Below are 18,601 nucleotides of genomic sequence, written 5' to 3'. Positions count from 1 at the left end.
GCTGGTGTGGATGACGGTGGTCTATGAATAAACTCCCACCTGCTCATTGATTTTGGGTACTGGTGTGGATGACAGTGGGTCTGTGAATGAAAGTGCTTCTTATTAGGAATCACTGTGGATCAGTCAAGAAACCAAGAGGGAAAAAGTTTTTTTTTTTTTCAAAAAAGATTTAGCAAATACATTGGTTTCCCTCTAGCCTAAGAGTTGAATTCTTCTGGAGGTGTATATTTTGGGGTGGGAAATAGCAATTAAGTGAAATAAAACACACCCCACAAGACACTGACTTGTCAAGCCATGAAAAGCCTTTTAATGACAATTGGCATCACAGGTATAAATAAATATCTTCTTCTTTCCATCTATAATATGTGCTACAAATATATTTTTCAAAGGTCCAACCCAGGTTAGGAGGCTTCAAGGACCCTTTCTTAGCTACTGAGTTTAGTAATTAAAAAAATAAACACAATAAACACCCCTGGAATCTTGGTGAGCGCCCCCCTGCGGAGAGCATGAGGACTGCCAGGCATCTTCCTCCCGCAGCCGCAGCCAGTGGTGCACACGGAGAACCAGAGTCGGGTGATCACGAAGGGGCTTGTTTCACTGGCGTGGTCTTCGTTGCCACATACGTGTCGCTTTGGATGAATGCGTTTTTTGCAATGTGCTGCTACACAATTATGCTGTTCAAAAACACAGTTGATTGACAATCTAACATAGATTTTATCTTTAGAGTTTATGCTGGTATACCCCACCCAACAAAGTAAGAAAAACAACTTAAAAACCCCCCAAACAGTTTTTATCTTTGTTCGTGTTCAGCATCAGGGATGTCTTGTGATAGACCCAGCCCACCAGGTTGGCTCTGATGACGCCTGGGAGTGGCCTCTTTTTTTTATTTAACCCAACTTTCTCCTATACAGGAACACCAACACGATGATGGGGTGGAGTCCCGAGGGGTCAGGTGGTCCAGGCAGGGCTCTGTTCTCCTGCCACATCCCATCCGTATAGCCCCTCACAAGACCACACCTGCTGGCTTTGCCCTATGGCAGTGGTGATGGATTAAGGACAGTTCCTCTCCTCCCCCAGAAGGCTTTGAGAGCTCCCTCCAATTGTACAAAACCAGCCACTATCAACAAAGCCGAAGGGATACAGAAAAACATTCAAGTTACTACTTAAACAATGGATTAATTGACATTGTTTCTAGGAACCCATCTAATGAATAGGAATATAATTTACATTTCATTTAGGAAAAATATACTGCTTCTCAGAAATAAACATTAAATGTAAATGCAATGGAAGTCTAGGGCAAGGAAAGAAAAAAAAAAGGAAAAAGTGGAAAAGAAAAGAAAAGATGATCAAGTAAAGATTTAAAACTCCTTAGTTCTATCCCAAGAGGCACCCCTGTTAAGAAATGTCTCCTCCCCAGCTGTGTGGTGACAGTTGAAGGCTGTCCTCGGAAAAGTGAATAGTGAATTAAAATGGAAAATGTCTCCTAGCAGGCCCTATTTTTATATTTTGCTTCTTTATTAGAAATATAAACAGATGATTATTTCTCTTTTTATTTGTCTTTTTGAATTTTTTAACAAATAATTTTTGGTAGCTTGTCTGTAGTATGTTTTGACTCATAAAATAACCTTCCTAATTTTGCCTGTGCAGTTCAATAACTTGGTCTGCGCTCCCCGTGCCCCAGACTTTATCCCTCTGACCTCTGAAAATCCACCATCATTGACTGCTAAAAATCCCTTGATACAAAAATGTCTTTTCCTGACTTCAAAACTTTCCAACTGGTCTAGCATGGACCCCAGGACCGTCCCTTCTTAACCCCACTGACAACGCCTTCTGCCCCACTTGGGGCCAGTTTCCAGTACAAGGAAGGCATCCGGGCAGGGCCCTCTGGCTAGAGGGGCCTAAGCCTTATCTTTGAGTTTCTCCAGATAGTTTCTAAGTTCCTTGGGGGCGCCCACAGCCATGTCTTGGCACACCCATTTGATGTCCTCATCGTTGCTAGTGACGATGGAGTTCACCGTGGGGCAGCTGTCGTCCGGGGGGATGGTGGTAAAGGTGGTGAATTTCACCTTCTTCCTCTTGGAGGTGGGCGAGTGCAGGGTGTCCTGCTTCTGTTCTCTGCCCTGCCGCCCCCCGGAGTCGGCTGACCTGTGAATCTGGCTCTGCACGTGCTTGTGGGAGCCGCCATTGAGCAGGAGGTGGTTGCTCTCCTCGCAGACCCCTGGTCCGCGGTCTATGATGGTGGTATGCTCGTCCTGGGGCGGCGGCGCGTCCCCCATGCTCTCCCGGAACTCGGCCTCATTGCCGAGCCACACCCAGTCGTGAGAATGGGTCATGGAGGCCTGACCTTCCAGGGGCACTTGCTTGTGCCTGTACTTCAGGGCAAAGGTGGCGCAGTTGATCAGGAAGACGAGGATGGCCAGGCAGAACACCCCCAGGAGGGCGTACATCCCTATCTCCAGGTCACTCAGGCCCCGCGGGGTCTGCACCAGGTCATTTTCCTCCAGCCCACTCCCGGCCTTGGGGAGGTCCACGTGGGCTGGGAAGTTGGTGAAGTCGATGGGGATGTTCTGTAGCTGCCCCTCTCCTGCCAGCCTGCCCCCGTCTGCACGGGTGTTCTTCACCACTTTGTTGTCCAGCAGGGACCTGGCCGTGGTAGTGGCTCTCCGGAGAGCCCCTTCCTCACGCTCCACGGGAGAGCTGCCATAGAAGTGCCCATCGTGGCCTGTGCGCTCGTGGTGCTGACCCTTCTGCCGGCGGTCACTGGCGTGGTTCTTGATCTCATCTTCCTCATAGTCCCTGCGGGGGCTGGAGTCAGCATCGTTCTGTCCGAACTTGACCCTGACGTTGCCGACACCCACGGCCAGGACGCTCTTGCGTTTGGATTTCTGGCAGGCCTCGGCGATCGTCATGTCCACTCGGACCAGTGGGCCCTGGCCTTCCCCTTCGGCCACCACAACGGGCCACCTGGGAGAGCGGGCCTGGGGGACGGACACGACAGCCTCGTCCTGGGAGGTGGCTGTCAGGGAGAAGTCCTTGGTGTCGTAGATGTCCAGGGGCGTCACCGAGCCATCGCTGAACTGCAGCCATGTGCTGAATACAGCCTCCTGCAGGGACACAGGCAGTTAGAAGACCACATGGGGAATGCCTCTTCCCTTAGAAACCCCCTCCTAGGAGGACACCCTGGGAAACAGGGAGCAGGACCCCCATTCCAGACCCAGCAGCTCATGCATCTGGGGAGAAATCATACAGGTTTTCTATCAGGGGCAGATAAATCACCTTAATTTAAATGAGAACAAATTGGGGCATGACTAACAGCGCCCTCATAATCCTTACCAGGAACAAACAAACGGCAAAACAAAAAATCCCTAACTGAGATGAGGCTCCAGGTGGCTTTATCCACACAGTTATTGCTGGAATCAGTTAGCCGGTGCATCTTCACAGACAATGACTGGCTTCCAGGGCAGGCCCTGGTCATTTTGTCACACATTCTGTGATCAGTGGCCTGAGTATGATGAATGGATACAGCTGTTGTCTGTGTCCAGCCTGATGACAAAGGCTGATGGGCGGGTAACACTGTCAGAACCAATGACATTAGAAAGGAACCTCCCCTCTTCTCCCTGCACTGCCCCCAGTGAATTAAGCTTTGCCTGAGAAACAAGAGAACAAGAGCATTTTGCCCTTTAAGGTTGACCCTGTTGTGCCACTGCAGATGCTCTGCTTGGCTGTAGCTGGGCAGCAGTGCTGTGTGGGGTGCAGCACATGGCATTGGCTGGTGGGCCCAATTCAGTTGTGCTGCCTTTGTTCTGCATGGGTAGCTTTTGTGGAAATTCCCATCAGAGGGAAAGAGGAAGCTAAGGGCCAGTGTGAAGGCGCTGAGTTTATTTCGCACACTCACTATACTTCTGTCAGCGGCCCAACAGCTATGTAAAAATTATTTCCCATTGTGGGGACTGGTCGAAAACATTTGACTTTATGTGCCTGGCTTCTTTTACTCAAAATAATGTCTTCCAGGCTCATCCACATGGCTGCAAATGGCAATATTTCATTCTTTTTTATGGCTGAATAATATTCCAAAGAAAGTGGAAAGCTAGTGACCTAGAAATGCCACTCACACCCGTGCCCATGTGACTGGCAGATTCTCGTGAGCCCAAGGCTTCCTGCTCTCTCGCCTCCTCCCCAGGGCAATAATGACATCCTCTCCCCTTTGGGTGCCCACAGCAAACATAACCCCACACAAGGCCTTGTTCTTGACTTAGCCACGGGTACTTCCATCCTGCTTCCAAGAGCGGGAACTCCCTAAGGACAGAGATGCTTAGTGGCGGCCCAATCTTCAGCACCTAGGACAGAGCCTGGGTGTAGCTGGGGAATAGTTTTTCCTGTATGAATAGAGGAGGGTGAAAAGTGCAATCCTAATCACAAAACAGACAGCCCATATCCCCTGGGCACTTGCTGTGGGTCAGGTGTTGTTTGCAGTTATTACAGAATGCATTTTCTCCTCTTTCACAAAGTAGGATGGGCTATGCTTCCTGCCCAAAGAGAGGTTAAGAACTGTGCTCACATGCACACATATGTTCATCGCAGCACTATTCACAATAGCAAAGACATAGAGTCACAATAGCGAAGACACAAAGTCAACCTAAATGGCACCTGATCCACAGCAAGTACCCAGTGGATACAGGCTCTCTACTTTGTGATTCGAATTGCATATTTCAGCCTCCTCCACTCATCTAGGAAAAACTCTCCAGCCCATTAGTGATAAATGGGATAAAGAAAATGTGGTACACATACACCGTGGAATACTATGTAGCCATAAAAAGAACAAGATCCCATCCTTTGCAGGGACACAGATGGAGCTAGAGGCCATTATCCTTAGCAAACTGACACAGAAACAGAAAACCAAACACTGCATGTTCTCACTTATAAGTGAGAGCTAAATGATGAGAACACATGGACAGATAGAAGGGAACAGCACACACTGGGCCTATTGGAGGGTGGAGGGTGGGACCAGGGAGAGGATCAAGAATAATAACTAATGGGTTCTAGGCCTAATACCTGGGTCATGAAATAATCTGTACAACTAACCCCCATGACACAAGTGTAGCTATGTGACAAAGCTGCACAAGTACCCCTGAACTGAAAATAAAAGTTAAAAAAATAAAAAAAGAAATATGTCCAGTCACATCGTCAGGAAGAGGCAGGATCAGGGCTGGAACTGGTGTGGCTTCAGAGCTGAGCTCTTGGCCCCTGTGCTAGGGACCCCCTGGAACAGCCACTGCCAGAGCCCATTTTATCAGCCCACAAAGACCACAGCGACTCACTCTCTGCTGAAAAGGTCACGTAGCTGCCTCCTTTCCTCCCTGCCCTTTTCACAGCAAACCAGGTCTGACCTCGTGGCCTTCCTGGACCTTTGTCCCCATCCATCCCAGACACTGTCATTGCAGCCCAGGGAGGCAGCAGCACCCTCTCCACGGGCGGGTTATGGGAAAATCCTACCTGCTGAGCCAGAGATACAGCAGCAAAGCTTGTGTGTGCTCTGAGCACAGGATGGAGATGTTGCCACTCAACATCAAAAGCCCACACTTGGATGTGATAACTACCTCTGTGGTATGGGAATTGGGAGAAAAGAAAGTCACTTGAAGTTGGACCTGTGCAAATGCAAATACAACCTCCTTCAGAACAAAACAAAGCCGAGCAACCAGGGCTGAAGAGGTGCTCATGATACAAAGAAAGAAAGGTTACAATCTGTAAGGGGGAAGGCTGCACTGTAAGAAGGGTGCATTAAACATTTACACAGGAAGGTGAGCAGACTGATGCGTGAGATCACAGAAGACTCCAAAGGCTATAACATAAAGGAAACCAACAAAAAACAATAGTCTATGAAATAAAACATAACATAAAACAAATGAACAAAAATCGTCTAAGAAATAAAAGTAAAAAGAAATTTAAAAATTTAATTAAAAAATTAAAGAGACATTAAAATGAGTTGAAATCATCCCAATAAAAGCAAATGGGGTCTGGGTGCAGTGGCTCACACCTGTAATCCCAACACTTTAGGAGGTGAGGCAGGCAGACCACCTGAGGTCAGGAGTTCAAGACCAGCCTGGCCAACATGGGAAACCCCATCCCTACAAAAAATACAAAAATTAGCCCAATGTGGTGGCAGGTGCCTGTAGTCCCAGCTACTTGGAGGCTGAGGCAGAATAATTGCTCGAACCCAGTTGGTGGAGGTTGCAGTGAGCCAAGATTGCACCACAGCACTCCAGCCTGGGTTACAGAGTGAGACTCTGTCTCAAAAAAAAAAATGAATGAAAACAGAGCAGGAAGGAAGGGGTGCAAAGGGACATGTAGAATTAATAGAAATGAAAAATACGGTCAATGAAATGAGTGACTCAATGGGTGGTTCGAACAGCAGATGAGACGTTCGAGGAGAGAATTACTACAGTGGGAGACAAAGTCCCCTACGTCACCCAGATAGAACCACAGGCATATCAAGAAATAAAACTGTGAATGGGCAGGTGAAAAGAAATAAAGGAGAGAATGAGAATGGCCAACGCTTGTTTGGTAGGAATTCCAGAAGGAAACATTGGAGTAGCTTGGGAGCAGCCAGTGTTCACAGCAATGATGACTACATCACGCAGGAGGGAGGAAGAATGCTAGTGATTAAAAAAAGAATTCTCATGACATCATTTGAGCATCTGCATCTAGCTGTAGCTGAAGATCCAAATGCCTGGACACGCACTGATGCATCCTGCTGTGTGTGAAGGCAGGCTGAGTTGGGTTGGGTCGTATCACTTGTGATCGTAAGCCCTGGCCAACACCAGCTGGCTCTGACGGGTGAACCTGTGCAGGAAGTTTTAGGAGGGTGTGGAGCTCTCTTTGGGTGGCTGCCCATTCAGCTCCTCCTAGCTCAACTTTCAGTGTTCAACTTTGCTTTTTTTTTTTAAACTTATTTTTTTGCCCAAGGTCACTCTCTGGCTTCTGGAATTCATGTGGTTGTGCCTACAGCAAGATGTGCCAAGGAGTGAATAACCACTGTGGGCAGCCCCCAATGAAGGATTCACGGCAGTTGTCATATTTATCCCAGATCCCTTGCCCCTCAAGTGCAGTAACTCTTCTGGCCTTTCCAGACTGGCGTACAGTCACCCAACAGACAGGAGCTCCGACTGCCCTTGGTGGTGGCTGAGTTGGTAGCACAATCTACTCGTTGCATTTTTCTTCCTTCCATCACCCCCGACTTCTCTACTGGTGTCGTCTTCACCACCTGAATAAACTACTTGCACCTGAATCCTTGTCTCAGGCTCAGCTTCTGAGAAGACCAAAACTAAGACAGAAGAGATGGCTCAGGGATGCTGGCACTCACCCTTGTCTCCTCTGTCCATGTCAGCTGATGCATTACACAACCCGACAAGTCCTTCTAATGCCTCAACCTCATGCACAAATACCAAGTGATTTCTCCTTTCATTTTTCTATCCTACTTTCTTTAGAGCAAACAAGGCACAGGGGAACATGCAGGCTACTACCCTCTATTTGTAGGTGTAAAAACCTTTCAGATTTTCGATTTCAAAGTTGAAAATATCATGAACAAGGTGCCAGCCGTCTACACTCTAAGGGCTGAGATAAAAGACTGAACAGTGTGCAAGTTCATTGTGGCTGACGTTTCATCTTGACTTAATTTTTCTTCACAAACTAGATGGGGAAAGAAGTTAACATAAAACAAGCCCCCGAACGGCAGACAATCGGAATTAAAGCCTCAGAACACGGCTGGTTTGCCAAGATCCATCTCCATCAGCCCTGCTGCATGATTGAGACTAACTTCTTCCACTCGCTCATTACAGAGAGGCTGGAATGTGGTGTTTCATCAGGAGAAGCCAACACATTTCCCCAAAGATGAGAACTTCTGAATGACTTAAAATAACACATGCCCAGAAATGATTTAGAGCTCTATCCTTTCAACAGTCGTGTCTGCAAATCAGGTGAACTACGTCCACAAATCCCCCGAGTCAGTGCTAGGGGACGCCAATTACTGTCCACTGATGAAGACAGATGGGCAACAGGAGATGGGGAGCGGCTGGCCATGCCCCATGACAAGGGGGTTGCAATGCCAATCGTCCACCGTAATTCATTACCCATTCTCAGCAAATAGTTTCATGCTTTCAGCTTTCTCTCTGACACTTTCCTCTGATCTTTTTTCTTCTTAATCCCAAATGTGAAAGTATTCCTCTGCTCTTTGTAAACCAGAAAACACCATGCTGATTTCCTGCCCCATCCGCCCCCAAAGAGTAGACTTGAAGAAGCCAGTGCTGTGGACTGGATGAGGACCTGCATGCACCCCAGGTCCCTCCTGCTGACACGCTGGGGCAAAATCAGGTAGCAACTCTCTCCTCGTTAGGCAGAATTCCTAGAATGACCCACCAAGGATGTTCTGCCCCAATTCCCAGAACATGTGTGTGGGATGAGTGACCGCTGTCATGATTATGTTACATTGTTACATGGCACAGTTGATAGAGTGGTCTTCCTGGATTATCTGGGTGAGTCCAGTGAAATCACATGAGTCCTTAAAAACTGAGCGATTTCTCTAGCTGGTGACAGAAGGGGCAGGTGGAGAGACTGGAAGCATGAGAAAGACTCCATGCATTGTTGCTAGTGTCGAAGCCGATGAGGGTAAGGTGGGGACTGAGAAGGAATGCAGGTGGACTTGAGGAACTAAGAGAGGATTCCGGCAAATAACCCGCCAAGAATTGGCAACCTCAGTCCTACAACTGCGAAGATCTGGATTCTGCCACCACACAAATAATTCTGGAAGAAGATCCTTCCTTAGAGCCTAAGAACTTAGGCAACCAACACTGTGATTTCAGCCTTCTGATACTCTGAGCATGAACCCAGCTGAGCCCACCCACTGCACTGTGAGCTAGTAAGTGTGTGTTGTTTCAGCTGCTATAAGAGCGTGTTGTTTACAGCTGCTAAGTGTGTGGCAGCTGTTACATAGCAGCAGATAACGGGCATGTCTCGGAGCACTGAGCATCTTCACTCTAGCTCATCATAGACCCCGCTACTAGACAAGGCCACAGGGATTTTGCACAGCCTGCACTGCTTGCTTATAACACCAGCCCAGCCCCTGTAGGCATTTGAGTTTGCAGTCCTTGAACTGCACTGAAATCCTGCACTATGGCTGGAACTTTCCAATCCCCCGCTAGAAGAACGCAAGCCCCTAGACTTTGTCATCATGCCCGCGCCCTTGACCACCGCCGCCCTCTGTTCTCCTCATCATGCCTCTGCTTTGTAGCACTATCCTGTTCCTGCTGGTGCATGTCAAGGGATCCCAACCCCTACTGCCAACCCCTGGGCCCTGTTGCCTGTCCCAGCCACATGACAGCTCCTCCAGCATTGCTCAGTCTACAGTGGGGTGTGGATTTAATCTGAGCTTCCTCCCCAGACCGCCTGCCTCTTGCTGCAAGTCACCAGAGGAAACTGGGTTTGAAGCAGAATATTCCGAGTCAAGACTGTCTGCTCTGATAGAGCATCCAAGGCCCTGTGTGCTTTCACTAAAATCGTGATCATAACAACAGCAGCCGTTCCCAGGAAAAGAGCTAACACTGGCTGGTTTGTGCCAGCCACTGTTTTTAGCACTCAACGTCGTTAAGCCTAATTTAATTTGCAAACGGACTCTTCACAGGTGTTGTTACTTTCTCATTAAGAATTGAGACACGGGTGAGGCATCTTGCCTGAGGTTACACAGGAGGTAAGGGACACAGCTGTGATACCATCTGGGCCGTCTGGCTCCTAACTCCACTCTTCTCATAAGTATTGTCCCAATGATGACATCAGAAGCAGAAAGTCCTGCAGACAAGGCAAATACCCATATGCAGGTTGTTAAGGCCAGACGAACCCATCCTGGTGGTATTACGTGGGTCATTCTCCCTGCTCTCTCATTTCCTGTCTTCCAGCCCAGCTCTAAGAGTCATTCAGTCACTCAACCAACATTTATTGAGCACCTACTATGTGCTGGCCCTGTGATGGTCACCAGGGATACAGCGATGAACAGAAGGCTTGTCTTGTAGAAGCCTATATCCCATGGAGGAGAAACATGCTTTATGTAGTAGGAAATGGGGCTGACTTAGACCCATTTGCTGTGAGTGAAGGCATTTATGAGAAGAGGGTATCATAACTGGGTATGAAAATGAGAATGAGCCATGCTCAGTCGTGAGGGTGGTGCATCCCAGGCAAAAGCAACAGCAATTGCAAAACCCCTAAAGAAGTGCAAGGGGAGTGTGTGCCTCAAATAGGATGAGAGAGACCAAGGGCGGCAGAGGATAAAGTCAGAGCTAGAGCCAGGAGGTACATCGTGTGGGGTCATGTGGGCTGTCAAAGGAATATGGTATCTTTCTAAGTGCAATGGGACGTCATTGGAGCATTTTAAGCCAGTAAAAGGCATGATGTGGTTTATGGTTTTAAAGGCTTACTTTGCTCTTGAGAAGAGAGGGGAGTGCAGGGGTAAGAACAGCAGCCAGGAGACCTGGTGAGGAGGCTGGTAAATGGTCTGTGTTGCTCAAAAGCTATGCGGGTAAGATGAGCGAGCACTTTGTCTGCAATGACGTAGCTTCCAATGTGGAATGTGGTTCTGTTAACCTACCCCCATTTCTCACTCCATCCTGCCCCTTTGCCGAAGCAGGCACAGTGACTGACCCTGCTCCCTCTGAACCTCTGGCATTTGGCCCCCTACCTGTTTGGGGGTCCGCAGCAGCTCCTCAGCTGTGACCACAGCTGTTATGGCCTTGCTGTTTTCTGCGTTGGGGTAAAGGGTGACAGACAGCCCAGCCACGAGCTGGATGGCCAAGTCTGTCACTGACACTTTGTCATCTAGCACGGTTATTGTCTTCTCTGCCAGGATGGAGTCAGACAGTGGAGACAACACCTGTGGGATTGGCAGGACACAAGGAAAATCCATCACACCTTTTTCCAGATGTTAGCCCCTTCCCCAGCAATATTTCTTCCATCCCAACAGGCCTGAGGTCCAGAATACAGGGCAAAGGGGTTACATATCTACTTCACTCTATACACTGGTCCATCCCATGCCTTTGTGAGAATCAAAGTTACCCTTTCCCCAAGACACCTTAATTCTCCCTGTTGAAAATTCGGAATAGATATTAAAATCCATTCTGTCTTTAAAAGGGAATGACTCCTCCTATATAGATGAAGTATGCTTGTACAATGCACAACCTGGTTAACTGTACATGGTGATCCTGTTGAACAGACTCATGAAGCATTGAATTATAAATTTATAAAAGTGAATTATAAATAGTTCACTCCTCCCACCACCACCACAATGTATCCTCTGCCAAAACATTGCTTTCTGTCTCATCTTGTAAGCCAAATGTCAGGCTTGAGATGTCCAGGGGAAATGATAGGAATGTGCTAACCATTCCCACATATGGTGTAAGGATCCCGAATGACATTCCAGAATGGTGGATTCAGTAGGGTGGGACTTGAGAGATTGAGGAAAAGGCTGTCCAGGACCCATCATCTGTCCTGAAATTTTACCATTCTATACCCTTCCTCCAGTGAAAAAGAAGGAGCAGGATTTCAAAGCAGTTTGTTGAATAAGTAAATGGTAGGAAGACAGAATGACTGAAAGAAGGAAGAAATGAGAGGAAGAATCCATGCTTTCTCCCTGAGCCACTGGTAGAAGCAGTGCATGGAGAAGACTACGGCTATTTCTAAGAAGGCATAGGGGGAATAAGTTAGAAAAGTGTGTGTTCAGAAGGAGAATCAGAGGTAGGATGGGGGTGCTGGGAGGTGATGGGAATGGTGGAGGCAGCCATTGAGAATGAGGTCACATGGGGAGCTAAGAGGGTGCAGCTGCCACCTTCTCCATTCTGTTTGGAAGGAGGCTGGACTCAAGATCTGGCCTGGGCTCATCTTCCTGTGTCCCCATGATGCAATCTGGAGCCATCATGGGGTTGAGGAATTGGCCACAATGACCTGCCCACTCATTGAGTCTCCCTCAGTACTGCATACGTGCCCAGTGCTGGGGACACAGAGACTCCCAGCTCCCTACCTGGATGGTCGTCATCCCAACCTCTCGCCCGATTAGGACCCGGCTGTCCTGGAGGGTGGCCACGTGAGGTTCCTCCAGCTTCATGAAGTCTGCCACCAGGTGAGTGATGTCGAACTGCCAGTCGGGACTAAGCAGGTAGCTCGGCTGGCCCCACGGGCCGGCGCCCTCGGACACAAACTGGGTGAGGACCCGCACGGTGGCGTGCTGGTACTGCAGCGCGCAGCCCCGGCCCCGCCGCTCCTCCTCGTCCTCATCCTCGCTCTCACGAGTGGGCCTTGTGGGAAGGGACAAAGAGCTCTCAGATCCAGGGAGAGGAGTCTAAGATGTTCTTGAGACAGGCAGGACCCGCCTCAACCTCAAAGAGATGACATTGAAGACACGAGCCCCAGGACCACGCAAGGGGCACCAAGCCTATCTCTAGGCAACACGAAGCGATGGGCATCTCTTTCTCGAATACATTTATTGAAAAATAAAAGACAAGGGCTAATATGTACTAAGCCTGCACTGTCTCATAAGTAGGCATTGGCCACATGTGGCTATTTTACTTTTTATTAATTAATGAATTATTATTACATTTTTAGAGACAGGGTCTTGCTCTGTTGTCCAGGCTAAAGTGCAGTGATCCATCCTAGCTCAATGCAGCCTTGAACTCCTGGGGTTAAGGGATCCTCCTGCTTCAGCCTCCTGAGTAGCTGGGACTAAAGGCATGCGCCATCATGCGTGGCTAATTTTTAAAAAAATTCTGTAGAGATGGGGTCTTGCTATGTTGCCCAGGCTGGTCTTGAACTCATGGCCTCAAGTGATTCTCCCACCTTGGCCTCCCAAAGTGCTGGGATTACAATTATGAACTACCACACTGAACCCTAAATGTTAATTTAAATAAATAAAAATTAAATAAAAAATTGAACTTCCCTGTCACATTGGCTACAGTCCAGGCACTCCATAGCTACTTGTGCTAGTGACCACCATGTTGGACAGAGGAGTTCTAGAACATTCCACCACTGTACAAAGTCCTATTGGACAGAGCTGTCTTACACATTTGAGATGTGGCAGGTCCCACTTTATGCTTCCACATGTATGAACTCTTTTTAACCTCATAATACTATGAGGCAAACTCATAATTATTCTCATGACCAGATGAGGAAACTAAGGCACAGAGAGGTTAGGTAGCTTGCCCATGCTCACAAAGCTAATTAGTGGCAGAGATTGGGTTGGAGCCCAAGGAGTCTCAATTCTTCCCCCACAGGGATGTGGAACAAACTCATTGTCTTGGCCACTCATGACCACAAACTCATCTGAAGGACTGGGTGGATTCACAGCTGTCCTCCCCCATCAGGCCAAATGTCTTCAGCTTCTCCTTGTAGAGATCGATTCCTCATCTCACTGTCCTACTTACTCTTCTTGAGACGCTCTCCCTTATGACAAAGGCCCTGGTGCCTGGGGGACTGTCAAGAAAAGAGTCCTGGTGGTCTGGGGTGGAGCATTCCAGGCAGGAAGCTGCAAACTCAGCAACACCTTCACTTAGCTAATGTCTGCTAATCCGGGAGTCACAGGGCTGAGAAAACAAGGCCCCATACTCTCACATGTGACAGACAGACAGTCCGGAAACTCAGATAACAAATTAGAGGTTTTTAGCAAATAGTGAGCCCAGTATCCATTAGAAATGCAATTAAATTTTATCCAATAATTTGATCTGCATAGAACATTTCAAGCTTATAGATAAGCATAAAGCACAGAGAAGGACTCTTTTTTTTGGAGAAAACAAACCGAACTTCAAATTGCCTGGTAACCAAGATGCTAAGAAAAATGCATTCACTCCGTCGTGTCATTTTGGGAGAGCCACCTTTAAGAGACAGTCTCATATAAGCCCCGGTGTAGAGTGAGGACAACCTGGGTTTGACACAAACCTGATGTTTAGCAGCTTTTGGGCCTGGCTGGGTTATCTGGGAGCCTTGGGGAGATTTAATTGCTGAGATGATACCAGCATCTCCTAAGCATTGGATCCTTTAGTGTTAAGGTCAGTAAACACAGTTGTTATTATGGCTCTAAGGCATCTCCCCATCCGAGGCTCACCTCTTACTGGTCACAATGGGGACCCTCCAGCCCTTGATCTGGCTGAGCTCCGTGTCAGAGACCTCGATCTGCAGGGGCAGCCGGGGCACCCACACGGTGACATGCAGTGGGGCACTCAGGTACTGGTATGTGAAGTTCACCACCGCATCCATCTTTCCTTTGATCTCTTTGCCATTGACAAAGATGTAGTCGCAGCGGTCAGACACCTGAAAAGACAGAGGGAGAAAGGATGGAGGAGAAGTTCATGGGGCCTTGGAAACCATCCTTTTTTTGTTTTTCCTATTATCTTGCAAAGCACAAATACTTAATTCAGGTTTCTCCTAATGCAGAGCCTGAGACTAGGATTTGGTGCACTCAGTCGAATTTTGAGTTGACCCCAGGGAGCAGGGGTGAAGGAGCAGATGAGGAAGACAGAGAAAGAAGAAAATCCAATAGGAAGGTGCATTTTTGAGGCTGCTACAGGGACCATGGGCTCAGTTTTCAGAGGCTTCATGAAAAGTATCTAGAATTGTCCACCTGAGGAGTAAGAGGTGGGAATATTTTTAGCTACCATCTCTTATTCCTGCTGGCTGAGGGCTTCTCCGCCTGGGACAGAAAACAGAAAGCAGATTGAGGTGAGACTGCAATCAAAAAGTGAACCTGAACTTGCACAGAACTGCAGCTGTAGCTGAAATCTGGGTTAGCTGAGTGATTTGATGTGAGCACCAGAAGATTTCGCACCCTGGGCAGGTGTGACTTTTCAGAAAGTAAGCTGCACCCACAACCCACCTCATCCAGCCTCCAAGGATGCAAAGGGCCTGTAGTGCCTTCCTCCCCAGTGTGGTTCTCACTAATTCTGAGGTCTCTCCCCTCCATGCACATGCAGGCCTGATGTAGGTTCTTCATGGTCCCCAGGTTTTGGCAAGGCCGGTCCCTGTGCCTGCAAGCACCTTCCCATCCCTGTTTGCTGGACCTACCCCAGCTCAGGGGTCCGTGGGACAAGTCTTCTATGACCCCGTCGGATTGTTTATATAATAAGTGTTCATTGTGTGAATGGCCGATCACATTAGGGACTACCAACCTGTGTTTCCTTTTCCCTATGTGCCTCCCTTTCCTTTTCCCCTTTCGGTCAGGTTGCTGTCTCAGGAAAGGGATGAGACAGAGCAGAAAGAAAAATAAACACACAGACTAAAAAAAATAAAGTTTGCAAGTGTTTGGCTTTTGTGTTCCAAGATTATTCATCCAAATATGACTGTATCAACCAGCCCACTGGGCATTCCCAGTGTAGCAAGGAAACAGCAGAATGATGTCTGTGTTCTCAAGCAGGCAGGAAGGGGCAACGTGGACAACAATGAGGGCCATTGGGGAGGTAACCTGTGCGGACTGTGGCCGGTAAAAAATGTCCCCTAGGAACTGCGAACAGAAGACTATCAGACAAGATGTGCCCTTTCCCAAGGCCTTGGCAATAGTTAAGTCCCCTGGAAATTAGACTGGCATTCTGTATCTGCCACCCTGATGAATTGAAAACTGAAAATAGAAACCAAGTTGGGTTATCGAGAAACAATATGACCCCTGTTGAATAGCCAAGCTTATCAGATGAGATTTAAATTGGTCCCAGGTGTCCACATCACCTCTTAAACTAAGAAATCTTTGAAGGCAAAAAGTACTTCCTGTTTATTCTTCACCTCTGGGTTCCTTACACCAGCTGCTTATGAAGCAGGAGCTCAGTGAAATGGATATTGCATGGATGAATGGATGGATGGATAGATGGATAGACAGATGAACAGATGGATGAATGCACACACTGATGCACAGACAGATGGAGGAATGAATGGATGCATGGATGGACAAGTGAATGGGTGCTGGATAAATGGGTGAATAGGTGGGTAGATGGATAGACATATGAACTGATAGATGGATGCACACACTAATGGACAGATGGATGGATAGACAGGTGAATGGGTAGTGGACAAATGGGTAGATAGCTGGATAGATGGATAGACAGATAAGCTGACGGATGCATGCACACACTGATGGACAGACACATGAATGGACGGATGGACAGGTGAATGAGTGGTGGACACATGGGTAGATAGCTGGATAGATGTATAGACAGATGAACTGATGGGTGGATGCACACACTGATGGACAGACATATGAATGGATGGGTGGACAAGTGAATGGCTGGTGGATAAATGGGTGAATAGGTTGATAGACTGATAGACAGGTGAACAGATGGACAGATGCATACATCGCTGGACAGACAGATGGGTGGATGCATGGATAGATGGATGGATGGACAGGTGAATTGCTGGTGGATAAATGGGTAGATAGCTGGACAGATGGATAGAGAGATAAACTGACAGATGGAAGCACACACTGATGCACAGAGAGATGGACAGAGGGATGGATGAGGAGGGCCTTCCCTTCATGGGGACGCCTGCTTCAGGACAGTCATCAAGGCTCTTGGGGTTGATGGAAGATGCAGTGAGAGTCGGAAATGAGATGGAGCCAAAAGCCACAAAAACACAAGAAGTTAATTCAAAAGTTTCTAGAAAGTGCTCAGGCAGTGTTTCCTAACCTTTCTTGGGTCATTCACTCTTTTGAGAATATGCATAAAGCTAATTCTTGCTGGAGAAATGCACACACTTCTAGCAGAACATTTCAGTTAATGAAGTCACTCAGAAACCCCTCACATAGCACTTAGCATACTAAGCTATAATTACCGATTTGCTTGTCTGTCTGCTGTCTAGATCACGTAGGTGGGAAAGAACAGAGTCCCCCCTCTGGAGGTCTGTGGCCTCGGCCAAATAATGTTCCATGCTGAGTAAAGAACTCCTGTAATCTGATCACCCTCTTTCCCCAGCTTCCGGGAACCATGGATGGCTACTCTGGGCTCAATTTTCATCTTCAACTTGCACTTCTGTTTGGAGAGGCAGCTGGTGAGGGCTGGGCTGAGAGAATTTCCTCCATCTGCTGGGGACAGTGGCAAGGAGCAGTTGGGAGGGGAACACATGGATGGATCTTCTCATTCATGGTCAAGAGTGGTTTAAAAATGTTTACATGCTGATTAAAGAAGGAAGACAATTTTAGTTGCTGTCCCAGGCTTGTCATTAGCGGGTAAACACTGTCCTGGATCTGGGAAGGCATTAGCATAACAGCCGAGCAAGAGTTATATCAGTAATCACTTCTTTAATCAATGTTGTAATTTACAGACCATTGACTTTTCTCATTTATTACCTTTCTGAGCTCTGGTGGGAGGAAACCTGGCCGCTCCCGAATATATAAATAATTAAGAGCAATGCCAAGGGTATGAAGCTGCCGTGCATGATAGAGCCGTCGTCACTGCTACTCCTGAAGGTGTCATAAACGTCTGGGGACATCTCAGGATGCATTAATCATCTCCTAAGTGGCTAGCAGTGAGAACCACCATATGAAAAAATGAGCCCGCTCAACTGCAGAAAGGAATCAAAACCCCACAGGAGTCTTTTTAGTCCCTCGGCTTTGTTTCTCAGACTGCTTTTTATCTTTCACTGTGGATCAGCTGCCGGTTGAGAAAACTGCCCACTGGACTCCACTCACTCTGACATTTAAGCTATGCGGGCAGAATGCATGGTAGCCACGGCCCAGAAATCAGTGTCTGCCTGTGAGGACTCAGGGGCGGCGGGGTCACGGGCTTGGTGGAGCCACATATGGTCAGTTGCCATATTCTGTTATCGCTCAGGCTTTGGCACCTTCCTGAGACTGCACCTGCCTCCTAGGAAGAGCCTGGGGGTCACTTTCCAAGGGGAAAGCAGAGGCATCTGCTGGTCAGTCATGGATGTCCCATGGGAGACCTGGCCTGAATCGTCCTCTAGCCAAGCTGGTTCTCAGACTTGAGCAAGCCTCAGGGAGGGCCTGTTGGCACAGACTGCTGAGTGTCCATCTCAGATTCAGCAGGTCGGGGGTGGGGACCCACACGGGCATTTGTAACCAGTGGCCACGGATGCTGTTGCTGCTGCTGCTCTGGACACCACTTTGAGATCCACTCCTTGCACCCTCGACATCCCGCTCATGACGGTAATCGTTTAGTTATGATGCTTGAAAGTGCATCTCTGTGCTGACAACTCCTCAGCTCCTGTCTCTGGATATCCACCTGCTTCTTCCACATCTCCACTTGGGTCTCTAATTAGCATCTCAAACTAATCATGTTCAAAAACCAAACTCCTAGTATGGTTTTTGTGCATCTCAGGGCACTGAGGTTGTGCTTGAATGAAGTTCAGACACAGGAAAATCAAACGTACATTTCTTGTACATCCAAGTTTGTGGACCTGCTCCGTTAATACGAATGAAATGCTCGTACACCATAACAATCCCTGCTTCACATCTGCAAGGTGATTTCATGTCATTTTCTTTGTTTTTTTTGAGCTCAAGTGTTTTATTGCACGATATGATAAATATAGTTAATAATGGCATATTGTACATTTCAAAATTGCTGAGAGAAAATTTTGAATG

General features: G+C 47.8%; 1 protein-coding gene across 1 annotated transcript in view; it reads right to left on the bottom strand.

Moving 5' to 3' along the window:
• Positions 1 to 280: 280 nt before the first annotated feature.
• The window catches only part of TMEM132C (transmembrane protein 132C), a 431,835-nt gene continuing 413,514 nt past the window's right edge, over positions 281 to 18,601 (bottom strand). Inside the window, exons 6-9 of the mRNA XM_023187261.2 lie at positions 14,129 to 14,334; positions 12,056 to 12,329; positions 10,721 to 10,912; positions 281 to 3,104 (exon numbers count right to left, since the gene is read on the bottom strand). Coding sequence (XP_023043029.2) covers positions 1,899 to 3,104; positions 10,721 to 10,912; positions 12,056 to 12,329; positions 14,129 to 14,334 — 1,878 coding nt within the window. The 3' untranslated portion in view covers positions 281 to 1,898. The remainder of the gene's footprint in view (positions 3,105 to 10,720; positions 10,913 to 12,055; positions 12,330 to 14,128; positions 14,335 to 18,601) is intronic.

The sequence above is a fragment of the Piliocolobus tephrosceles genome, chromosome 10, assembly GCF_002776525.5.
Source record: "Piliocolobus tephrosceles isolate RC106 chromosome 10, ASM277652v3, whole genome shotgun sequence".
Classification (NCBI taxonomy): domain Eukaryota; kingdom Metazoa; phylum Chordata; class Mammalia; order Primates; family Cercopithecidae; genus Piliocolobus; species Piliocolobus tephrosceles.
The sequence above is the reverse complement of the archived record's forward strand: the minus strand, read 5'-3'. Positions and strand labels throughout refer to the sequence as shown.